This window comes from Puma concolor, chromosome A2 (genome assembly GCF_028749965.1).
Source record: "Puma concolor isolate L17-30 chromosome A2, mPumCon1.1.hap2, whole genome shotgun sequence".
Lineage (NCBI taxonomy): Eukaryota > Metazoa > Chordata > Mammalia > Carnivora > Felidae > Puma > Puma concolor.
In genome coordinates, this window is record NC_141668.1 from 153,284,731 (window position 1) to 153,308,248 (window position 23,518).

Here is a 23,518-nt window from a genome sequence, read left to right on the forward strand (position 1 = left end):
TAGCACTTGCTACATATCAGGCCTTGGGCTAAGTGTAGCATAAGTCCAAATCATGCCCATAGTTCTGGGTCCTGCCTGAGTCTCATGCCCTCCCAACCTTTGACTGCCCACCCAGCATAGCCCTCCCAATTGGTTCATCTTGAAACTAAATCCTTCTTCCAATAATTTGGAGCTTTTTGGTAAGCTGCCCAGTGTAGCCACCTCAAAGCAGAGCCTGCCCTTGTTAATCATTTCTTGTTACCTCCTGCTGTCAACCAGCAACTTTGGATGCATAGTAGGCAGAAAGGGAGGGAAACAACTTCTGTCTGCCCTAGGATCCGGGAGACCTTTAATAAAGTGCCCTGGCTGAATCCTGGAGAGAGTATGCTGGATGTGTTTCTTGCCATTTTGTTCAGAGTACTTACCACTACTAGACATTATATGTAAACTAATTGATTTGTCTTATCTCCTCTACTAGAATAAAAACTCCATGAGAACAGAGCCTTTGTTCACTGTGGTATGTCTATTTTAAAGATTCATTAAATAAAAAAAATCATAAGGTTGAGACCAGATTGTATACACAATGTGGTATCCTTCTGCCAGAATTGAACCCTGGTATGGCGACTCACTTGCTGTGTGGCCTTGGGCAAGTCATTCACCTTCCCACTCAGCTTTCTTACCTGTAATACGAGAGTAATGACTTCTACCTTGAAGAGAAGTGGATTGAGTGAAGAATACAAGCATCAAGAGAACAGTGTCTGGCACATAGTAAATGCTAGATAAGTGCTAGTGATTATCACTGTTAGTCTTCTTTTTTTTTTAACTTTTAAAAATGTATTTATTTATTTTGAGAGAGAAAGAGACCACAAATCTCAACCAACTGAGCCACCCAGGTGCCCTATTGTTACCATTCTTATCCTGCTTTGTTCATTCAGTGTTGCCAGGAACATTCCCCACCTGGATCAGAAACTTGATTGCTATTGGAGACCCACTATGCCATTGGACTGAGGTGCCATTCATTCAATACAAGTTTATACCTACTTACTCTTTCTGGATCCCCAAACATTACAAGCAAAAGCAACTTGTGTATGTGAGAAAGAGAAAGTAGATGTGTGTGTGTGTGTGTGTGTGTGTGTGTGTGTGTGTGTGTGTGTGTACGCATGCAGGTGCACACATATACACGGCACAATCTTGGAGGAGGTTGGCTTTCAGCAGGTTCTCAAAAGGCCTAAATCAAACAGAAGTTTAGAAGGACGGGGCAGAGAGTTGGCTTGTAAGAGACTCTTTCAGGCAGCTATTTCCAGAGTTCAGGTGTGGACCATGCAATGAGAAAACTGTCATAGTCTCCTTGTTTCTGATTATTGATGAGATTCTTAATACAATAGTTACCTTGGTAATGCTAAGACATAATGTCTGGAAAAGACCTTTGGCAAGTTGAAGGTCCAAAGCTCAGGTGAAGAATACCATTCTGGACATCCAGAGCCCACCTCCAGCCTATGCCACCCACACCAGCCTTGAGTACAGAAGCCTGATTCTAATGGGGTGACTCTCCATTTCCCCAGTAGGTGGCGCTGCTGTCCTATGTCTAAGGATTGCCGGGGCGCCTGGGTGGCTCAGTTGGTTAAGCATACACTCTTGGTTTTGGCTCAGGTCATGATCTCCCACTTTGTGGGTTGGAGCCCCGCATAGGGCTCTGTGTTGACTGCGCGGAGCCTGTTTGGGATGCTCTCTCGCTCCCTATCTCTGCACCTCCCCTGCTCGTTCTCTTTCTCAAAATAAATAAATAAATAAATATTTTTTAAAAAAGAAAGTAAAAGGATGGAAAAATATACTCCATGTAAACAGTAATCAAAAGCTGGGTGGCTATATTATTGTAAGACAAAACAGACTTAAGTCAAAACAAGTTACAAGAGACAAAGTGTGTGTATATATATATATTTACATATACATATATTTGTGTGTGTATATATGTGTGTGTATATATATATATATATTTTTTAAACTTATTTAAGTAATCTCTGCACCCAACATAGGGTTCAAACTCATGACCCCAAGATCGAGAGTCCTATACTCTTCTGGGGCACTTGGTTGGCTCAGTCAGTTGAGCATCCGACTTTGACTCAGGTCATGATCTCACAGTTCATGAGTTCAAGCCCCACATGGGACTCTGTGCTAATAGCTTGGAGCTTGGAGCCTGCTTCAGATTCTGCGTCTCCCTCTCTCTCTCTGCCCCTCCCCTGCTCATGCTCTGTCTCTCTCTCTCTCGCAAAAATAAATAAATATTAAAAAGTTTAAAAAAAAAGAGTCCTACACTCTTCTCACTGAACCAGCTAGGTTCCCCAAAGAAAGAAATATATTGATAAAAGGTACAATACAGAAAGAACATACAATAATTATAAACATACACGCATCCAACAGGGCCCCAAAATACATGAAACAAAAATTGACAGAATTGAGAGGGGAAATAGTTCTACAGTAATAGCTAGAAACTCAATACTTCGCTTTCAAAAATGGCTACAGCAACCAGACAGAAGATTAATAAGAAGATAGAAGACTTAAACAATGCTGTAGACCAAAGTTGACCTAACAGATACTACATGTACTCCAACAACAACAGCGGAATACACATTCTTGTCAAGTGCACATGGGACATTCTGCAGGATAGACCAACCATATCTTGGTCACAAAACATATCCTAAGAAATTTTATTTTTCTTTTTAAAAAATGTTTATTCTTGAGAGAGAGAGTGAGAAAGAGAGCACAGCATGGGAGGAGCAGAGAGAGGGGGACAGAGGATCTGAAGCAGGCTCTGTGCTGACAGCAGAGAGCTCAATGTGGGACTCAAACCCACAAACTGTGAGATCATGACCTGAGCTGAAGTTGGACGCTGAACCAACTGAACCACCCAGGTGCCCCAGTCCTACGAAATCTTATTTTATTATGTTTTTATGTTTATTTATTTTTGAGAGAAAGCACAAGCAGGGGAGGGGCAGAGAGAGAGAGAAGGATACAGAGGATCCAAAGCAGGCTCTGCACCAACAGCAGAGAGCCTGATGTGGGGCTCACTCAAACTCACGAACTGTGAGATCATGACCTGAGCCAAAGTCAGACACTTAACCGACAGAGCCACTCAGGCGCTCCACAAAGAACATTTTCTGATTACAATGGAATGAAACTAGAAATGAATAGGAGAAATAAAACTAAAAAAAAAAAAATCACAAATATATGGGGGTGTCTGGGTGGTTCAGTCATTTGGGCCTCCCAACTCCTGATTTTGGCTCAGGTCATGATCTCATTTCATGAGATTGAGCCTTGCATCGGGCTCTGTGCTGACAGTGTGGAGCCTGCTTGGGATTCTCTCTCTCCCTCTCTTTCTGCCCCTCCCCTGCTTGTGCACACATTCATGCTCTCTCTCTCAAAATAATAAACATTAAAAAACACAAAACAAAACACTCAGTGATAGTTAAGGGTGCCTGGCTGGCTCAGTCATAGAGCATAAGACACTTTATCTCAGGATTGTAAACCCAAGCCCCACATTGGCTGTAGAGATTGCTTAAAAATAAAATCTTAACAACAACAACAACAACAACAAAAACATACTCTGTGATGGTTAATTTTATGTGTCGATTATACTATATCATGAAGTATCTAGACATTTAGCCAAACATTATTCAGCTGTGGGTGTGTTTGTCAGGGTGAGGTTAACATTTGAATAGACTGAGTAAAGCATATTTCTCTCCCTAATATGGGTGGGTCTCATCCTAACAATTGAAAACCTGAAAAGAACAAAAAAAATTTAGTAAGAGGAAACTCCTCCTGCCTGATTGCTTGAGCTGAAACATTGGTATTTTCCAGCCTTTGGACCTGGACCAGGACTGAAATATCAGCTCTTCTTGGGTCTCAAGCACGCTAGCTTTTGGACAGGAACTTATACAATCAACTCTCTTGGTTCTTAGACCTTCAGACTTGAACTAGAACTTCACATTGATTCTCTTGGGTTTCCAGCTTGCCAACTGCAGATCTTGGGAAGTTCTCTGCCTCCATAATTGCATGAGCCAATTATTTTAAGTTTATTTATTTATTTTAAAGAGAGAAAGAGAAAGTGAGCAGGGGAAGGGCAGGGAGAGAGGGAGAGAGAATGCTGAGCAGGCTCCCTGCTGTTAGCACAGAGCCCAATGCAGGGCTCAGTCCCACAAACCATGAGATCCTGACCCTGAGCCAAATCAAGAGTCGGATGTAACCTACTGAGCTGCCCAGGTCCCCTCCCTTTCTTTTGAGTTTACTTTTTTAAAGAATCTCAAGCAAGCTCCATGCTGTCAGTACAAAGCTCAATGTGGGGCTGATCTTGCCAACTGTGAGATCTGGACCTAAGCTGAAATCAAGAATTGGATGCTTAACTAAGTCACTGTTAGAAATAAGTCCATCGACCAAAAGAAGGACAAAGGAAGTTCAAAGGAAGGACAGGGACTCAGAGGCTCACAGAGCACAGGGAAGCAAGTCTTTAATCAACATTCTTGCAAGAGCAGGTGTCTGAAAGATATGCACATTTGGAGCAATTACAGTGGACAGTTTATCTCCTAGCATGCAAGTCCCTCCTCTGGTTCCTCATTGGCTGAGTATTACAGAGGTAATAGTCTTACCCAGAGGTCACCTATGCCCACATAAGGCAAAAAGTAGTCTGATTGGAACAAATGTACATTCCCTGAGGTGACCCAGAGACCTTCAGTCTCTGTCTCTCTGTTCTTTAGTGCATGCTCATTGCAAAGCCCATGAACATAAGCCTGTGAAATGGAGGGGAAGAAGAACCAGGAAGTGAAGTGTCTAAGGGTTTGGGATTCCATTGTTGAGGGGGAGGTTTGTACATATTTCCAATAGGTTGTAAATCTATTGCTAATTAGACAGTACAGCTTTTATTTGGTATTTCTGAAAATGAATCATCTCCCTTACTTCTCATAGTCACCCAGGAGCCCCTTGCATGAACCTTCTCTCTTTCTCTGCATCTGTGTATAATAAAACATGTTCAAAAAACAACAACAAAAAACAACAAAAACAAACAAACCAAAAAAAAACCCCATGAGGTGCCTGGCTGGCTCAGTCAGTAGAACATGGAACTAGATCTGGGGGCTGTGAGTTCAAGCCCCATGTTGGGTGTAGAAATTACTTAAAATATTTAAAAACCAATAAACATTGTCAACATTTCTTGTTTTTAACTTTAAATTTTTTTATTATTTTTAAAGTTCTAATTACAGTGTAGTTTATACCCAGTGTTATATTCTACTTTCCTGTACACAGGGAATATTATAAGTTTTATATTTACATTTTTTTCCAGGGTCACAAAATTACACAAATTGAGTATCACATGATGAATTGATATTAGCTTCCCCAGGCATGGGAACTTAACAGATGAGATACAGTTTAATATCCATTTATGTTGCTTTTCATAGAAGGTGTTTTTTAGACCCTAACTTGAAGTGTAAGATCATCAAAGAAATGCCTCCATATGTGGCCAAAATACAATTCATTCTACCTGTGAGAGTATAAGAGTTGAAATATTTTTTGATACCAGTGAAATGGGATTGAGCATCAGTTTCTCAACCTGCTATGATTTCAGTCTTGCAAAAAGCATCAATTCCACATATCTATTATGTTCAAGTTTTAATGTCCTTGTCTACTAATTCTCCATCTGTTATTTCTGGAACTGTTTCTCTTGTTTGATTTTTCTCTTTATTATAGGTCTTTTTGTTTTCCTGCTTTACATGATAGGTAATTTATACTTTTTTATTTTTTTTACTTTTATTTATTTGAGAGAGAGAGAACCAGCAGGGGAAGAGCAGAGAGTGAGAAGGGGACAGAGGATCCGAGGCAATCTCCATGCTGATATCAGAGAGCCCACTGCAGAGCTCAAACTCACAAACTCAGGAACCATGAGATTGTGACCTGAACTAAAGTTGGACACTTAACTGACTGAACCACCTAGGTGCCCCATGATTGGTAATTTTTAATTGAATGCCAGACATTGCAAGTTTTACCTTTTTAGGTACTGATACTATTATATTCCTATAAATATTTGTGACCTTTGTTCTGGGATACATTTAGTCATTTTGATAACTTTGAGGCTTGATTTTAAGCTTTGTTAGCTGGAGTTTGAGCAGATTTTAGTCTAGTACAGATGTTTTGTTTTATTTTTTTAAGTTTATTTACTTATTTTGAGAGAGAGACAGAGAGAGAAAGAGAGGCTGAGAGAGAGAGAGAGAGAGAGAGAGAGAGAGAGAGAGAGAGAATCCAAAGTAAGCCCTGCACTGTCAGCCTGGATGCAGGGCTCGAACTCATGAACCATAAGATCATGACCTGAGCCAAAATCAAGAGTCAGATGTTTGACTGACTGAGCCACCCAGGTACGCACCCCCCCCCCCGTTTTGTTTTGTTTTTTTTTTAAGAGAGAGAGAGAGAGACGGAGAGAGTGTGCACGAGGAGGAGGACATATGCTATTTGCATTACAAGACATGTGTAGAGTGGGGTGAGGGTGCAGGTCCCAGCAAGAATATAAGTCAGAGCAAAGGGAAATAAATGGCTTTTTTTAGGGGGCCCTTAATAGTTTGCCTGTCTCACTTGCTTTTTGTTTTTGTTTGTTTGGGTTTTTTACTAATGGCTGATGGGAACACAAACTGCTTCTGGCTCTGAGTAAGATTTGGTGCTGTCACCTTTTAATTCTTTGGGGTAGTTCTTTCTTTGGCTTTGGACAGTCTGCTCACATGTATGTACTGATTATTACTAAGCTGAAGCCTCAAGGGGAGCCCCCTAGAGATTTCCGGAGTTATCTCTCTGAGCACTTTTGTCCTGTCTAGCTTCTAGGCATCTTTGTCTCCCCAAACTCCCAGTTTTCTCTCTTCAACTCAGGGAGTCTGACAGACTCTATCTGAGTTCCTCCTCATTATATTTGGAAACTCTCTTCAGACAGCAAACTGGACAATCATTGAGCTTATATTGTTTGTATCTCCTCTTTCAGGAATCACTGTCCTGTGTTGCCTGATGGACAACATCTGAAAATGATTATTTCATGTATTTTGTCTGGTTCTTTGGTTGAGTCATGTGGGAGTATAAATCTTTTCCCAGTTACTCCATCTTAGCTGGAAGTATGAGTTCCTAAAATATAACAATAATTTGTTCCTTTGGTATGTATTTATTGAGCACCAACTTTGCCCAGCATGATGCTAAGAGATGTGAGATACAAGCTGACAGACTAATTCCTGCTCTCCTACCCCACTGTAGCCCAGTGAAGGAGACAGGTTTTGGGGAATGATTACAATAAAATGTGGAGGGTCTCTGACAGTGTACAGTGATCTAACTTAGTCCAGGAGATTTAAAAAGTACTCCCTGAGGTTCCTGGGTAACTCAGTCAGTGGAGCGTCTGACTTTGGCTCAGGTCATGATCTCATGGTTTGTGAGTTAGAGCCCTGCATCAGGCTTCCTGCTGGCAAGGTGGAACCCTCTTCAGATCCTCTGTCCCCCTTTCTCTTCTCTCTACACCCCTCCCCCACGCTCTTGCCCTCTCAAAAATAAAAAAGTTAAAAAATAAAAACCTTAAAGGGGTCCCTGGGTGGCTCAGTTGGTTAAGCGTTCAACTTTGGCTCAGGTCATGATCTTGCAGTTCATGAGTTCGGGCCCTGAGTCAGGCTCTGTGCTGACAGCTCAGAGCCTGGAGCCTGCTTCAGATTCTATGTCTCCCTCTCTCTCTGCCCCTCTCCCACTCATCCTCTGTCTCTCTCAAAAATAAATAAACATTAAAAAAACTTTTAATTAAAAAAAAAGTACTCCTTGAAAAATCAAAGTCTATACCAAGAACTTACGGGTAGATAGGTGGTCGGTGGTAGGGTAGGAGTGATCTAAAGAGTGTTCTGTGAGCAGGCTGGCAGGAGAGAAAGGGCAACATGTGATAGAAACTGGAATGAAGGGTTGGGGAAGGGGACAGGATTTCTTTTTTAAGTTTTGTTTCATTTTTTATGTTTATTTATTTTTAGAGAGAGAGACAGCATAAGCAGCGGAGGGGCAGAGACAGGGGGAGACACAGAATCCTAAATAGGCTCCAAGCCCCAAGCTGGCAGCACAGAGCCCGATGTGGGGCTTGAAGCCACGAACCACGAAATCATGACCTGAGTGGAAGTCAGATGCTTAACTGACTGAGCCACCCAGCGCCCCTGTTTTGTTTTGTTTGAGTAATCTCTACACACCCCACATGGGGCTCAAATTTACAACCCCAAGATCAAGAGTCACGTGGGCTTCTGACTGAGCTAGCCAGGTGCTCCTAGGGTGCAAGTTTTGAATAGACTGATGGGCAAGGGCCATTTATGTCTTGGACTCATGGATTTATCAAAAGCTTTTGGATTTGACCTTGAGGCAGAGGGATTCCATGAAGATTTCACATTGAAAACATTGTCTTGCTACAGTGTGGGTAATGGATTGGAGGGGCTGGAGTGGAGATGAGAGATATGAGATGAGAATTATCTTCAGTGAGGGGCCACACAGGCCTACTGTCTGCTGTCTGCTCTTGTAACTGAACTAGCATGAGTTCATTCCTTGGTGAGTCATAGATAGAAACTACACTAGATGGAGTTGTCGCACAAAGTGTTATGCCCAGAATTCGAGATCCCCAAAGACCACCAGGGAGCAGAGTCCGATGCAAAAGCAAAGAGACTATTCGAGCTAGCTGGAGCTAGCTGGAGCTCAATCCCCTACCTGCACCGACGCAGCGGTGAGATGCTGGAGACAGAGCGAGTTTCAAAAGCGCAAAGGTTTTATAGGGATCTAGGGGCAGTTGGTAGAGTAATGGTCGTGGCCTTAGCCAATTGGCTGGGGAAGGGTCAGAGTCCCCTTGCGCAGGTTGCTGGGCGTGGTTTGAATGGGTGAGCGGGAAGTTACTCAAGAGGAGGAGGCATGGTCTGAGGTTTGAGCGGGAATTTCTTTCTGCGGTTTTCCTGGAAAGGGGGCCATGTCAGGGACATAGTCACTCAAGATGGAGGACACAGAACAAAATGGAGTCGACTGGCCTAGGTCCGCTCTTTCATTAGGACATTTTATTTGCAGCAAAGGGGATCACAGGAAATAACTTCCAACTTTGACTCCCAGAGCAAGGGTGGATGGGTTCCTTTTATTTAGGGTTAGGATGAATATATATGTATGTGTGTATGTATTTAAGTAGGCTTCATGCCCAGTGCAAGGCCCAGTACAGGGCCCAGTACTCAGGACCCTGAGATCAAGACTTGAGCTGAGATGAAGAGTTGGATGCTTAACCAAGTGAGCCACCCAGGCACCCCTACTTATTTTTTAAGATTTAAAAAATCTTAAAACTCACCCAACATGGGGCTTGAACTCATAACCTTGAGATCAAGAATCAGATGCTCTAGGAGCACTTGGGTGGCTCAGTTGGTTAAGTGTCCGATTTCGGCTCAGGTCATGATCTCACTGTTCGTGGGTTTCAGCCTTGCATCAGGCTCTGTGCTGACAGCTTGGAGCCTGAAGCCTGCTACTGATTCTGTGTCTCTCTCTCTCCCTGCCACTCCCTCACTCATCCTCGGTCTCCCTCTCTCTCTCTCTCTCAAAAATAAAGGTTAAAAAAAAAAGTCACATCCTCTACTGATTGAGCCAGCCAGGCACCTCAAAATTGGGATAGTCGTGAGACAGTCAGTTGGTCACCCTTCTACTGTTTCTCAGCAGTTTCCTTTCTTCTCTTTTTTAAGTTCTACATTCAACCTGGAGCTTGAACTCATGACCTTGAGATCAAGAGTCTTATGCTCAGAGTGCCTGGGTGACTCATTGGTTGGGCATCAGACTTTTGATGTCCACTTAGGTTTTGATCTCAGGTCCCTGGGTATGGAGTGTACTTCAAAAAAAAAAAAAAAAAAAAAACCAAAAAACAGTCACATGTGATGTGGTTTGAACTGTTGGGGTTTGGAGCCAATGGCCAAGAAAGAATTCTTAAGATATCTTCAGTGCAGGGATGCCTGGGTGGCTCAGTCGGTTAAGTATCCAACTTCAACTCAGGTCACGATCTCACGGTCCCTGAGTTCGAGCCCCCATCGGGCTCTGTGCTGACAGCTCTGAGTCTGGAGCCTGCTTCAGATTCTGTGTCTCCCTCTCTCTCTGCCCCTCCCCCACTCGAGCTCTGTCTATCTCTGTCTCTCAAAAATAATAAATAAAAATGTTAAAGAATTAAAAAAAAAGATATCTTCAGTGCAAAAACATGGTTTTATTAAAGCATGGGGACAGGACCCATGGGCAGAAAGAGCTGAACTGGGGTTGTGATGGGTGACTGATTACATACCTTCAAATTGGGAGGTGGGTAGGGATAGCTTAAGTCTTAAACGTATTTTAGAAGCAAGGTTTCCAGGACCTTGAGGGACGAGCTGCTGTTAAGATAAGACTATTTACTATTGTCCAGTAAAATATTAGTCATGAGATCCTTCAGATGTATATCAATGGGCCATACATTTAGAGGATGATTGCTAACACATATCTTGGGCAGGCAGAGATAAAGGAAGTTTCCAAAGGGATTTTTATATGTTAAAGAAGACTTACAGGATCCTGGAGGTAGGCTCCAGCCAAGTTAAGGTTACTTTTTGCCTCTAGCAAAGTATTAACATTGAGGCAGTTGAGTTCTTTGAGGAAGGTCATTCTGTCTGTCTCGATGTAAGTAGCAAGGAAATTTATTCTTTTGCCTTTGTTTCCCACATCAGCATGCTCTACTGACAAAGCCAACCAGGTGCCACCCTAGGGTTAGATGAATATTTAGAAATGGGAGCCTTGGAACACACACCTGTTTCACTTGGGAGAACACATGACTCTGGTCTCAGGGTCATGAGTTCGAGCCCCATGTTGGGTATAGAGATTACTAAAACAAATAAATAAACTAAACAAAAAAAAAAAAAGGAAGAAGAAGAAATGGAAGCCTTGTCATTGTATGTGAAAGTGGGCATAAGTTTACAAATGTGTCTTAAGGAAACATACCTGAACGTATGTTGTATGTTACGTCAATGAAGCTTGGACTTCTTCTTGGGCAGGGATTTTAGTATTCTAATGAGGTAAAGGTAACTGTCAGTTACTCCATGGGTCACTCCATGGTCCATCTTTGCAGGCCTGAGTCAGGGGTTAAACTCAAACTGGTCTGGGTAGTCTGGGTTGCCAGAGTTCCTCATTCAAGCAGTCCTTATTCCTTGAGTGGTTGTTCTGGTTTCCATCCAGGATTCTATGCCCATGGGGTCTTTTGCCTGAGTTCAGAGACAAACTGGAAAGAAGAGTTTAAGGAAAAATGTGGGACAAAAGTCGGTAAGTACAAGCAGGTGAGCATTTAAGTTCTCGTCTTGGGGTCTAGCTGGTGACACTGTGACTGTGCCCTCAGAGGTGAGTCCTGAAGACCAGAGACTGTGTGTACCCTCATGATTCCCAGGGAACCTATAATCTTTTGGGATTTGGGGAAGCCTCTGCTCCAGGATAGAGTGGTCTTCATGAAGAGGAAAGTCTCAGAAACCTGGAGAGACCCAGGCAGTGAATCATTAGTCTGAGTCAAAATGGAGACAGCAATGGTCAGTCCAAGAGACCCAAGGACACAAGTTATTTTCCCTTGACAACAGTCAGTGAGAAGCCAGGGAATGTTTTCTGTCACTGTAAGTCTGGGTGCCTAGGCTAGGAAGGCACAACTCTTCCAGGCTATTCCTTGGGCTGGCCTCAAATTCGGGTTTTGTTTCTGTCTGATACCCTACTATGAGAGCCCTAAAGGTTACACTGGGCCTGTGTCTTTGGGTTCCTCAACGCAGAGAAGGCCCAGGTCACCAAAGCTGACCATTACCTGGAGGGTTCTGACTTGTGAGGAAGAAGCCCAAAAGAAGGCCTTGTTCCATCTCTACTCTATACTGTTTTATTGGTTCAGAAAATCACTGGACCACTTCTGGCCTCAGCTTTGTTATCAATAAAATAGGCTTAATCAATGATCTCTGAGGCACAAGTGCCTGGAAGGATGGTGATGGTGATAAACATAATGGTTAATTTTTTTTTTTGCTTTCTTTTTTGTTCTTTTAAAATCATGTTTACTGAGGTATAATTTAGATACAATAAAAATGCACATATCTTGGGACGTCTGGCTGGGTCAGTTGGTAGAGCATGTGACTCCTGATCTCAGTGTTGTTAGTTTGAGCCCTATGTTGGGTGTAGAGATTACTTAAAACTAAAACCTTTTTCTTTCTTTCTTTCTTTCTTTCTTTCTTTCTTTCTTTCTTTCTTTCTTTCTTTCTTTCTTTTCTTTTTCTTTCCTTTCTTTCCTTTTTTTTTTTTTTTAAAGTAGCTTCAAATCCAGCGTAGAGCCCACCATCCTGAGACCAAGACCTGAGCTGAGATCAAGAGTCAGTTACTTAACCAACTGAGACACCCAGGCGCCCCAAATATTCAGTTTAATAAATTTTGATAAGTGTCTTGATGAATATTAACTACCACCACAATCAAGTTGTAGAACCTTTCCATCACCCCCGAAGTATTCCCTTGTACTTCTTCATAGTCAATCCTTTCCCTTCACTCCCAGTCCCAGAAAAAAAAATCTGATTTATATTACTGTAGATTAGTTTTGCCTTTTCTATAATTTCATGTTAAGTGGAATCATACAGTATGTACTCTTTTGGGTTTGACTTTTTTTGCTTAACATAGTACATTTGAGATCTACTGGTGGTGTTATGCATATGCATGTTCATTCCTTTTTAAAAATTTTGATAAAATATACATAATATTTACCATTTTACTTATTTTAAGTGTCTAAGTCAGTGGCATTAAGTACTTTCATGGTGTTGTATAATCATCACCACTATTTCCATAATTTTTTCGTCATCCTAAAGAGAAACTTTGTACCTATTAAGCAGTAACTCTCTATTTCCCCTTACATCCAGTTCCTGGCCACCTACTTTTACTTTCTGTCTCTGAATTCACCTATTCTAAGTAACCCATGTAACTGGAATCATACAATCAATATTTGTCCTTCATGTCTGTTTTTTTTTTTTTCGCTTAGCATAATATTTTCAATGTTCACACCTAAGCATTTATCAGTTTCATTCATCTTTAAGGCTGAGTAATTCCATTATATGTACATACCATGATTTGTTTACCCATTCATATGTTGATAGATACTTGGATTTGTTCATTACTTTTTATTTTTGAGCAGTATTCTGTTTTATGGATACACTGCAGTTAGTTTATCTGTTTATATATTGGACATTTACTTCCAATTTCTGGCTATTATGAATAAATTCCTTGAGCAGTCATATCCTTTCATTTCTATTGGGTAAATACTTAGGGATACAATAGCTAGATCATACTGTAGGTACAAACTTTGTTTTTATTTTTTAATTTTTTAAAGTTATTTATTTTTGAGAGAGAGAGAGCGCGAACAGGGGAGGGGAAGCGGGGGGGGGGGGGGGAATCTCAAGCAGGCTTACTGTTAGTTTACAAACTGTGAGATTATGACCGGAGCTGAAATCAAGAGTCAGAGGCTTGGGGGGCAGAAAAAAAAAAAAAAAAAAGAAAGAAAGAAAGGAAGGAAGGAAGGAAGGAAGGAAGGAAGGAAGAAAGAAAGAAAGAAAGAAAGAAAGAAAGAAAGAAAGAAAGAAAGAAAGATGCTTAACCGACTGAGCCACCCAGGCACCCTGAAATTCCGTTTTTAAAGAAATGCCAAACTTTTTAAAAAATGGCTGGAAATTACCAGTGGATTAAGGTTCCAGGCATTCCACATCTTGGCGTCTTTAGTTTTAGCCTATTCGGTGGGTTTGTGGGAGTTGTGATTTGCACTTCCCTGATGAATAACCATGTTAAGCATCTTTTCATTGGTTTATTGGCTATTTATATTCTTTTGTAAATTATCTGTTCAAATCCTTTGTCCATTAAAAAAAAGGGGAGGCGTTCATACTTATTTTTGACTAATGTCGGCCGGGCACAAAGCTCAGTAGTGCTCGTGGCTTTACGAGTTTTAAGCAACGACTGCCCGGGACACAACCAGTAACGGCGCAAGACTCGGAGCAGTGAAGGGTCAGGACAGCTCAGATATAAAATGGCTTGGATGTTTCGGGGCAGGGCCCCACGACGCCTTCTAAATGCTCGCGCCGTGATTGGCTGAAGGGACACTTCCGCAGGCACTTCCGACTCCCTGCAGGCCCAGAGCATCTGTAATTGGCTGGGCTGGCCCAGCGCGAGTCTTTCCGGGAGTTGTAGTTCTTGGGACTCGGCTGGGGACGCCGGGAAGGCCAGTGGACCAAGGCCAGGAGCGGCGGTTGGGTTTGGTCGCGGCTGTTGACACCATGTCCCGCGTGTCGGTGCCTTGCCATGTGAAAGGCACCGTGGCCCTGCAGGTGGGCGACGTGCGAACCTCCCAAGGCCGGCCTGGTGTGCTGGTCATCGATGTCACCTTCCCCAGCGTCGCGCCCTTCGAGGTGAGCAAGCCCCGTGGGCGCGACCGGGGCTCCTGGGCGGGGCTGACCCGGGAACTAGGGCGTGTCCTGGGTATTTAATCTTTCACAGAAAGCCTCTGCAGTGTTCTTGCCCTTGTGAGCCAGTTAACCATTTACTTATTCCTTCAGTTAACACATCTTTACTAGAATGCAGCGTTCTGACTTGTTCTCTTCAACATCTCTGCCCCGTATCCAGGACAGGGCTGGTGTAGAAGTGCCAAGATAGTAGGGTGATGCTGGTAATACAGTTGTGAGCCAAAGAGAGGTGAGAGGTCATTTTGTTCCTGGCCACTGGGCTAGGGATCATTAGGCAATGAGTTACCTCAAAACCTGCCTCCTGCCCATTCTTACAGTCCTTGCTTGCCAGGTCAGATTCAGCTCATTCCTCATCATGATCATCCTAATGGCTCCAGGTTCCAATCTCCAGTTGCCTGTCCAGTCCACATCTACTGACAGAGTGAATAACATGACAAGACCTCAGCACAGAGGACAAAGTCCACTTTCTAGTGTCCTCAGGGCCACCTGTGTCTGCACCCTGCCTGCCTCTTGACCCCATGCACTTTGTCCTATAGTGTGTGGTCATCTTTCAAGCTGTTTCTTGCTATAAGCTAGGAAACTTCACTAAATGGACCAACTCTGTAAATCTTGATTCAGTAGACCTAGGGTGGAGCCTATTCATCTATATTAAAACAAAAACAAAACAAACAAAAAACTTATTTGGGTGATTCTGATGAGTGTCCGATGATGAGAATTCCTGGTGCTGGGCTGAATCACTGCCATTTCAGAGGTAGGCCAGGTTTTCTCACCCCTTGGTACCCCTTTGCATATGTTACTTTTACACTGTCTATCTTTCCTGGTTCACTTGATGAACTCCTTCAGGCCTCATCTTCAGGCCATGTTTTCTGCCTTCTCTAGAGTTAGGGTTCTGACCTGGCAGCATCTTAGACTTGTGACAAGATCTGCAGTCATGGTTTATTTGTATGACCTGCTCATTTAGACTATGAGCTCTTCTAGGGAAGTGAAATTGGCTTTGGGCCCCAGTGGATGCTTGCTGAAGTTGTTAGATTGGTAGTAGAGTACATTCCTAAGGGGAGGAGATGGTATGTTTGAGCCTCTCAGGCCCTGGGTCTGATTTGTCATGGTGGGTTGTTTGTGCTCTAGTTACAGGAGATCATGTTTAAGAATTACTACACAGCCTTTTTGAGCATTCGTGTTCGCCAGCACACCTCACCGCACACACCGGCCAAGTGGGTGACCTGCCTGCGGGACTACTGCCTCATGCCTGACCCACACAGTGAGGAGGGAGCCCAGGAATATGTATCGCTGTTCAAGCACCAGGTCAGCTGGGACTCAGCATGACTAGGGGAGTCCAGATGAGGGCTCACAGCGGGTCTGGGGATTGGGCCAGGATACCAGGAAGGAAGAGGGGAGGCGAGGTTGGCCTGGGCCTGTGCCTTGGAGGGATTACTATTCTTTCCTTCTCAAAGGTCTGGGTAGGCAGCATCTTCATTCACTGCTGGTTGGGAGGCTCTTGGGCAGTGAGCTAGGGCCTTGCTGGGTCCTTTTGTGTGTGTGTGTGTATGTATGTCAGATGCTGTGTGACATGGCCAGAGTACTGGAGCTGCGCCTGATTCTGCGACAGCCATCACCACTGTGGCTGTCTTTCACAGTGGAAGAACTGCAGATTTACCAGCAGGGATCAAAGGTAAGTGACCAGCTCAGAGCTGTTGGGTTGGCCCTTTCCCAAGGAGGCTCTTAGCTATGGCTAGGGATGTTGGGTGTGGGGCTGGAAGTGGATGGTAAGACTCAGAAGGAGGCCTTCATGGAAATTAGTCAGGTGGGAATGCTGGAAGTTCATGGCAAGAGTTCAAGCCATGTTCTCATATACTCTGACCTTTGAGATCACCTGCCTCTCTCAGAGCTTGAGACTTTAGGGTCTGGGAGATACTTTTGTTCCTTGTGTTCCTGGGCCCTCCTGCATAGCAGAAGAACTTAGGTAGTCTGAATGCCCCTTGGATTTCTGTGGACCCCTGAACAGGGTTTTCTCAGCGTCTGAGGCTCAGGTGCCCTTCCCTCTGTTCTGAGGACCTTGGAATATGGTCCTAGGGCTCTCCCACTCTGCCTCCTTCAGAGAAGTATGCCTTTGCTTTGCAGAGCCCCTCCATGACCTTCCCCAAGTGGCTCTCCCACCCAGTGCCTTGTGAGCAGCCTGCTCCCCTCATTGAGGTAAGCCCTCATCCTGGGTAAAAACCATGTGTGAATAGGCCCTGTGTCCAGCACAGGAGGCCCCACCTGGGCCTCTTTCTGAAAAAATCTGGGACTGGACCCAGGGCCCTTGGTTCACTCTGTGCCATCTTCCTCAGGGGTGGTCCATGGGATTTGAGGCATCTCTGAGTGGGGCTGGGCTGCCTACTGCAGATCAGGCCCTAACCTTATGTGTTACCAGTTATCTGGGAATGTTACTGGTCTTAGTTTGAGGGCCCTGTAGCCCAACTTGGCCTCTCTGGAGCTTTAAGGGCAGTGCCGGGGACGGACCCATGGCCACTGACCCCTCCTTCTGGAGCAGGGTCTCCCAGACCCCAGCAGGGTATCCTCCGAGGTGCAGCAGATGTGGGCGCTGACAGAGATGATCCGGGCCAGTCACACCTCCACAAGGATCGGCCGCTTTGATGTGAGTGATCGCTTCCCCCTGCTTGGCTCCTGTTGTCTTGAGCCGGTCAGATTGATGGTGTTTTGTGTTTCAGGTGGATGGCTGTTATGACCTGAACTTGCTTTCCTACACTTGAACCATGGCTCTTAGCCAAGATGTTGGCCTTCCATGCCCACCCAGACCTGGTTTAGGCCACCAGAGGCTGAAGTGCTTTCCCTGTGCATTACAAGTGTTGCCTGCATGCCCACTGTGTCTGGGCCACGTTCACAGATTCAAGATTCTTGGGGGCTAAACTGAGTTGCTTCAGCATGAGTTCTCAGCAGGGATGTACTCTGTCCTCATCTGACTACAACCTGAAACTCCTTTTCCTACCCTGAAAACATTCCAGTTCTGTTTACTAAGAATCCCCTTCTGCCAACATGCACACTCCAGTCTTCTGCCTGCTCCTTCACCCTGAATGCAGTGCACTGGGGTGACCTACTAAAACCTGCTCTATCATTGGAAGGCTGCTGTAGCCATGGCAGTCATGTAGTTTGGAAGCTCAAGGAAAAAACAGGAGCCCACGTCTTCCTTCTGCGCCCCCTAGTGGTCTTCTTTCTTATGCCCAGAAGAAGAAATTTCCTGTCCTAACTCCTGCTGTCTGCCTAGGGAGTGAAGCTGGGGATTTGGGCAGCCTGAATCCCTTGGTCCCAGAGCTGGCTCCTGGATGTGTGTTCAAATGGGCCTGCCCATCCAGCCTGGGCAGTGTCTCTGGCAAGACTGGTGTCTAATGAGTTCTGGGACCTTTTTGCCTAAAGCACACCCTGTCCCTTCTCCCAGCTTCCCCCTTCAAGAATCATGCTAAGTGTGATGAAAGACCAACCTTGGTAGGGTGTGGGTCCAGGTGGGCATTTGCACTGGTGTCTTTCAAGAGGCTGAGGTCTGCCATAACCCCAGGCCTGCTGCTGAATAAGGCAGGCTACTCTTATGAGAAAATCTACCTTTTGTTTTTTCCTGACTTTGCTCCAGGGCACTATGCTGCAGCAGCACTGCAATATGTGTTAGACCTGGAAAATTGGAAGTTTGTGTGGCTCAACAGCTTTCTGGAGGCAGGTCAGCTACCTTTTGGTGGCTACCTTCTGCTCTTAACTATTACAGTTCTTGCAGGTGTTATCTTTGCCTGTGGGGTCATTTATTTAGCCTCATTTAGCTTTTGCTAAGAGGGTAATGACCACAGTCCTGTGCTCCGGGAGTAGCAGCCTTCCGAGAGAGAGGGGGGGGAGACAGAGAGAGAGAGTGAGAGAGAGTGTGTGTGTGTGTGTGTGTGTGTGTGTGAGAGAGAGAGAGAGAGAGAGAAAGAAAGTATAGGAGGAGGTCCTTGAAGGGGTGGCAGGGACTGTGCTTCATTCATGGCTGTGTCTCCAGTACCCAGCACAGGGCCTAGTGTGCAGCAAGATCAATAAATACTTGTGAAATGCATGACTGCTGGCTGCCTGTGTCCTCCCAGTGGGAGAGCTGGAGACCCTCACTAGAGGCCAGTTTACTGATGTGCTCAGCCTGCCAGGCTGGCTCCACTCTTCCCCCCCCCCCCCCCCCCCCCGCTTCCCCTCCCCCATGTGACCTTGCACTCCGGGTGTCCTGAATGTGCAATTCAGGCCTTCCAGCCCTTTATGGAACTTTGGCCTTTTGGAGGCTGGGCTGTCATCAAGGGGAGGTCTAGCCCCTGGCTCTGACTCCGAGCAGCTTAACTGGTTTGGACTGCCTAATCTGCCCAGAAAGATCAGCTGGAAGCACCTGGGGCTGTTTCCCTACAGAGAGGAGTCACTGCACTCTGCTCTAAAGCCCCGCCTGCCCTTAGGGCTGCCTGCCTTTTGGGCTGCCCGCCCCTTCTGATCCCCTTTATGGGAGAGAGACCTGTCCAAGCAGAGCCTGGACTACATCTCCCAGCGTGCCTGGCAGAGTGGTGGCCTCTGTGTGCCGGCTGCACCATTTGCGGGCAACAATGCAGCGGGCAGTAAGCATGGTGGCCTATCTGGGCTTGCGTCTGCAGGCGCTCCCGTCGGCCCTGGGCCGTCCACTCAGTTGTGCACAGGTGGGATAGAGGGTACTGGGGCATGGTGCCAATTTTGGAGGGGCGGGAAGGGTGGGGGTTGAGGCTGGGACCCTGGTAGCCCTGAACCCAGCCACCCGCAGGACGTGCTCCGCAGGACACCACTCTATGATTTCCACCTGGCTCATGGCGGGAAGATGGTGGCGTTTGCAGGCTGGAGTCTGCCTGTGCAGTACCGGGACAGTCACGTTGCCTCACACCTGCACACACGCCGGCACTGCTCACTCTTTGACGTGTCCCACATGCTGCAGGTGAGCCAGGGAAGCATACTAGCTGCCAGGTCAGGGCTTCCTCCCCTTCCACAGGGGTGTAGCTTTTGGGCTTTGTTGGGAGGTGGATTCCAAGGGCTGCCCTTGCAGAAGTGGAGGTCTCAGGTGTTGGAGACTATAGCCCAGGAAATTAACTCAGAGGATCTCTTGATTGTCTCCTCTTTAATCTCTTCAGCCTACTCCCTCTTAGTAGCATGACTTTATGTCCTGGGTTTCCCAGGGCTGGCGCCCATTCTCATCAACTGTCCTGGGTGTTGGTTTGGAAAAGAGGGTATTTCATGATGGTGCTGGGCCCTTTCAAGTTTCCTAAACACCTCCATTGCACCCCCTCCTGTGTTGGCGGATGTGGGGGAACCAGAAGGTGGGGATCTGCCATCCGCAGAACCAAAAGACTGCTCAGGCACTTAGGCTGCATTGGGCTGTACTGTGGATGGCAGGGAGGATGCCTCCTTGTCCAGTGGCTTTCCTGATTGCAGCGATTACTGTGGTCTGAGGTTTTGGATCTTTTTCCCAGACCAAGATACTTGGTTGTGACCGGGTGAAGCTGATGGAGAGTCTAGTGGTTGGAGATATTGCAGAGCTAAGGCCAAACCAGGTGGGTCCCTCTTATTTTGCTAAATGGGTGTTCTTAGTCATGAGCCAGCAAATGGGGGGAGGGGTGGAAGGACAGCAATGTTCAGATACAGCTTCTCGGGGCTTGCAGTCTTGGGGCATGGGGTCCCTGTGTCATGTCTGGACATCTAGTTATCTGCAGGGGAGGGGGGGCTATTCCATCCTTACCACATCAGGCTGGAAGGCTAGAAACCCAGGTTTATGTCCTGTTCTGTGATTTTCCATGCTGTCAAACCCCTTGAAATTCAAAGGCAGTCCATTAAACCAACAGTCTCATTATCACCAAGAGCTTGTTAGGGAATACACTGTCAGGCGCTGCTGTAGACCCGCTGAATCGGAACTTGCATTTTAACATGATCCCCAGGTGATTCATATGACCTCTCAACCTCAGACTGTCCATCCAGTGGGGAGGCTGTGAGGCCAGCCTCACAGTATTTTGGAGTATTGCTGTGGAGCTCATGGGATCATCAAGATGCACTTTGAAGTTTCCATCTTGGGGTTTGGGGAATGGACTGAGTTGTCCCAGGTCTGGGTGGGATGAAGCAGCAAGTCCTAGGTGTCATGGATTAAGTGTGAGGTGGGGCTCTCAGTACTGAGTGGGGAGGGGTACAGAAGCCCCACCAGATCAGGGAGGTCTCCCAAGGTGGGAAGGGGTGAAAACTTTCTTAGTGCATGAGGATCAAAAACCCTGGGATTGGGCAGGGTCCTGGGCTCACCTAGCTTTGTTCCTCCTCGCCTTCCAGCCCTGCGCATGAGGCTTCTTTTTCAGGAATTTGTGATGGCTGAGTGGCCCTGGGGGCGGGGGGCATTGTCTGACTCCTGGATCTGGAGGCAAAGATGCTCCATTTTGGCACTAGGGGACGCTGTCACTGTTTACCAATGAGGCTGGAGGCATCTTAGATGACTTGATCGTGACCAGCACCTCTGAGGGGTACCTGTATGTGGTGTCCAACGCTGGCTGCTGGGACAAGGACTTGGCCCTCATGCAGGTACAGCCCTTCTGTGTTCTAGGTACCCTATGTTCCTTGTTCACAGAACAGGACAGACCCAGCAGGGACAAAGGGCTCAGACAATGGCTTTTTGAGTGAGTGAACAGCAGGCCAGAGTGGGTCCTGCCTGGAGAATGCCAGGTTTCAGTGATGGGGTAGTAGGGGAGGTAAAATTGACCCTGGCTCCCAAGTGAGCATCCTCTGGTTAAGGTAAAAGCTGGAGCCTGATGTTAGCACTGGCAGACCTGGCCTTGGGTCATCCATACCACTTAGTTATGTGACTTTGTCAGATGGGAACTGGCCTATTCTGCCCAGCTCTTCAGCCAGCTGTCAGCCCACAGTAAGTGCTCAGTAAGTGGTCCCAGAAGCTGATGTGGTGTTTCTGTCTTTCCTTTCAGGGCAAGGTCAGGGAGCTTCAGAACATGGGCAGTGATGTGAGTTTGGAAGTGGTGGATAATGGCTTGCTAGCCCTGCAAGGTGAGCAGGCCAGGCTAGGGTTGGAGCTGACCTTTGCCTCCTGGCTTTTCAACTACTAAGCACAGAAGGCCTATCAGGAGGAAAGTGTGCATGGTGTGACATTTGTGTGCCATAATTCTAAGTTTGGTATTAATGTCCTCCCTCTACCTGCCATAAGGCTCCATGGGCTGTGGGCAAGAGCACCTTCTCCCACCTGCAGAATAGCACTTGCTCAGGGCTTATTCTGGTCCCTGAGTAAGGGCTGTGGTCCAGCTTTGAGAGGAAACTAGGACCTGGACAATTGGTCACGGTCTCCCTGGGCCTAGGCCCCACTGCGGCCCAGGTATTGCAGGCCGGCGTGGCAGATGACCTAAGAAAACTGCCCTTCATGACCAGTGCTGTGATGGAAGTGTTTGGTGTGTCCGGCTGCCGTGTGACCCGCTGTGGCTACACAGGAGAGGATGGTGTGGAGGTATGTGAAAAAGTAGGTGTAGGATGGTGCAGGACACAGGATTCTGGAGCCAGCTGCCCACCTGCTCTCTGGTGTTCCATGCAGATCTCAGTGCCAGCTGCAGGGGCAGTCCACCTGGCAACAGCTCTGCTGGAAAACCCAGAGGTGAAGCTGGCAGGGCTGGCGGCCCGGGACAGCCTACGCCTGGAGGCAGGCCTCTGCCTGTATGGGAGTGACATTGATGAACACACCACACCTGTGGAAGGCAGCCTCAGTTGGACATTGGGTGAGCTGGGCCAGCACTCAGAATCCTGAAGGCTACAGTGGCCAGCCTATGACTGCTCCCAAGGCTGTGTAGCCACTGTGGCTTTGCCCATTAGATCCTCAGCAGGCTGAAGTGGGCAGCATAATCTTCAAGACCTGGGGACAAGAGGTGGGTGGCTGACTGCATTGCAGGGGAGGAATGGAGCTTGGGGGGCCCTGAGCAAAGGGACCTCACTGCTGGATGGATTTTACTTGGGGTCCTTGTAACTAGGACCTCCTATGGCCAAGGGTTTTATGGACTGTGGCTTAAGCCTGGTGTCATGCTTCAGGGAAGCGCCGCCGAACTGCCATGGACTTCCCTGGAGCGTCGGTCATTCTTCCTCAGCTGAAGGGCAAAGTGCAGCGGAGACGTGTAGGGTTAATGTGCGAGGGGGCACCTATGCGGGCACACAGCCCCATCCTGAATATGGAGGGCACCATGATTGGTAGGTGGACCAGGGAAGTTGGAGAGCCCTTGTCCCTTCCCTAGGAGGGTGGGCATTGGACTGGTAAGGTGGTGCTGACATGGCTTCTTCTCACACAGGTACTGTTACCAGTGGCTGCCCCTCTCCCTGCCTGAAGAAGAATGTGGCCATGGGTTATGTGCCCTGTGAGTATAGTCGGCCAGGTACCCCGCTGTTGGTAGAGGTGCGGCGGAAGCAGCAAATGGCTGTGGTCAGCAAGATGCCCTTTGTGACTACAAATTACTATACCCTCAAGTGAGGATGGATTGGGTCAGGGCCCTTCCCATCCAAGAGCCTGGACCTGGAGGGCATTCTACAAGGGTTAGGAAGCTAAGGCTGAATACTCTGGGGTAGGTGGCTAGGGTGGAGGATGTTTCTGATTTTCTGGTGTGTGTGGGGGGCAAACCACCTATTCTCTCTCTCATGTGCCTCTCCTCTTGGAGAGGTACACTTCTTGAAAGACCCCATTTCTGGGGTGCCTGGGTGGCTCAGTTGGTTAGGCGTCCGACTTCGGCTCAGGTCACGATCTCACTGTCTGTGAGTTCGAGCCCCGCGTCGGGCTCTGTGCTGACTGCTCAGAGCCTGGAGCCTGTTTCAGATTCTGTGTCTCCCTCTCTCTCTGACCCTCCCCCATTCATGCTCTGTCTCTCTCTGTCTCAAAAATAAATAAATGTTAAAAAAAAAAATTAAAAAAAAAAAGACCCATTTCCGAGCAATAGACCAGCTCATGCAATGTCAGCTTGTGCTCCCATTGACCCCATTCTTGTCTGCTGGAGGGCTAT

General features: G+C 46.5%; 2 protein-coding genes and 1 pseudogene across 3 annotated transcripts; 2 read left to right on the forward strand and 1 right to left on the reverse strand.

The window, feature by feature from the left end:
- Nucleotides 1-5,417: 5,417 nt before the first annotated feature.
- On the reverse strand, nucleotides 5,418-11,870 carry LOC147583606 (ATP synthase F(0) complex subunit k, mitochondrial pseudogene; annotated as a pseudogene).
- Nucleotides 11,871-14,223: 2,353 nt separating this feature from the next.
- On the forward strand, nucleotides 14,224-18,561 carry NICN1 (nicolin 1, tubulin polyglutamylase complex subunit). Of its 2 annotated transcripts, XM_025916248.2 has the most exons (6): nucleotides 14,226-14,435; nucleotides 15,615-15,791; nucleotides 16,045-16,158; nucleotides 16,608-16,679; nucleotides 17,020-17,124; nucleotides 17,198-18,561. In XM_025916248.2, exons 1-6 carry the CDS (start codon nucleotides 14,304-14,306, stop codon nucleotides 17,237-17,239), a joined length of 642 nt encoding a protein of 213 aa, XP_025772033.1. In that variant the 5' UTR covers nucleotides 14,226-14,303; the 3' UTR covers nucleotides 17,240-18,561. The 2 variants fall into 2 exon arrangements, with proteins under 2 accessions (XP_086554343.1, XP_025772033.1); XM_086698217.1 differs by lacking the exon at nucleotides 17,020-17,124 and having other exon boundaries at nucleotides 14,224-14,435.
- A 128-nt stretch (nucleotides 18,562-18,689) lies between these two features.
- Nucleotides 18,690-23,474, forward strand: AMT (aminomethyltransferase). Its single transcript, XM_025916275.2, has 9 exons — nucleotides 18,690-19,174; nucleotides 19,276-19,443; nucleotides 19,976-20,056; nucleotides 20,931-21,062; nucleotides 21,461-21,539; nucleotides 21,845-21,990; nucleotides 22,075-22,255; nucleotides 22,563-22,718; nucleotides 22,817-23,474. The coding sequence occupies exons 1-9, from the start codon at nucleotides 19,085-19,087 to the stop codon at nucleotides 22,993-22,995; spliced, it is 1,212 nt and encodes a 403-aa protein (XP_025772060.1). The 5' UTR covers nucleotides 18,690-19,084; the 3' UTR covers nucleotides 22,996-23,474.
- The last annotated feature ends 44 nt before the right edge of the window (nucleotides 23,475-23,518 follow it).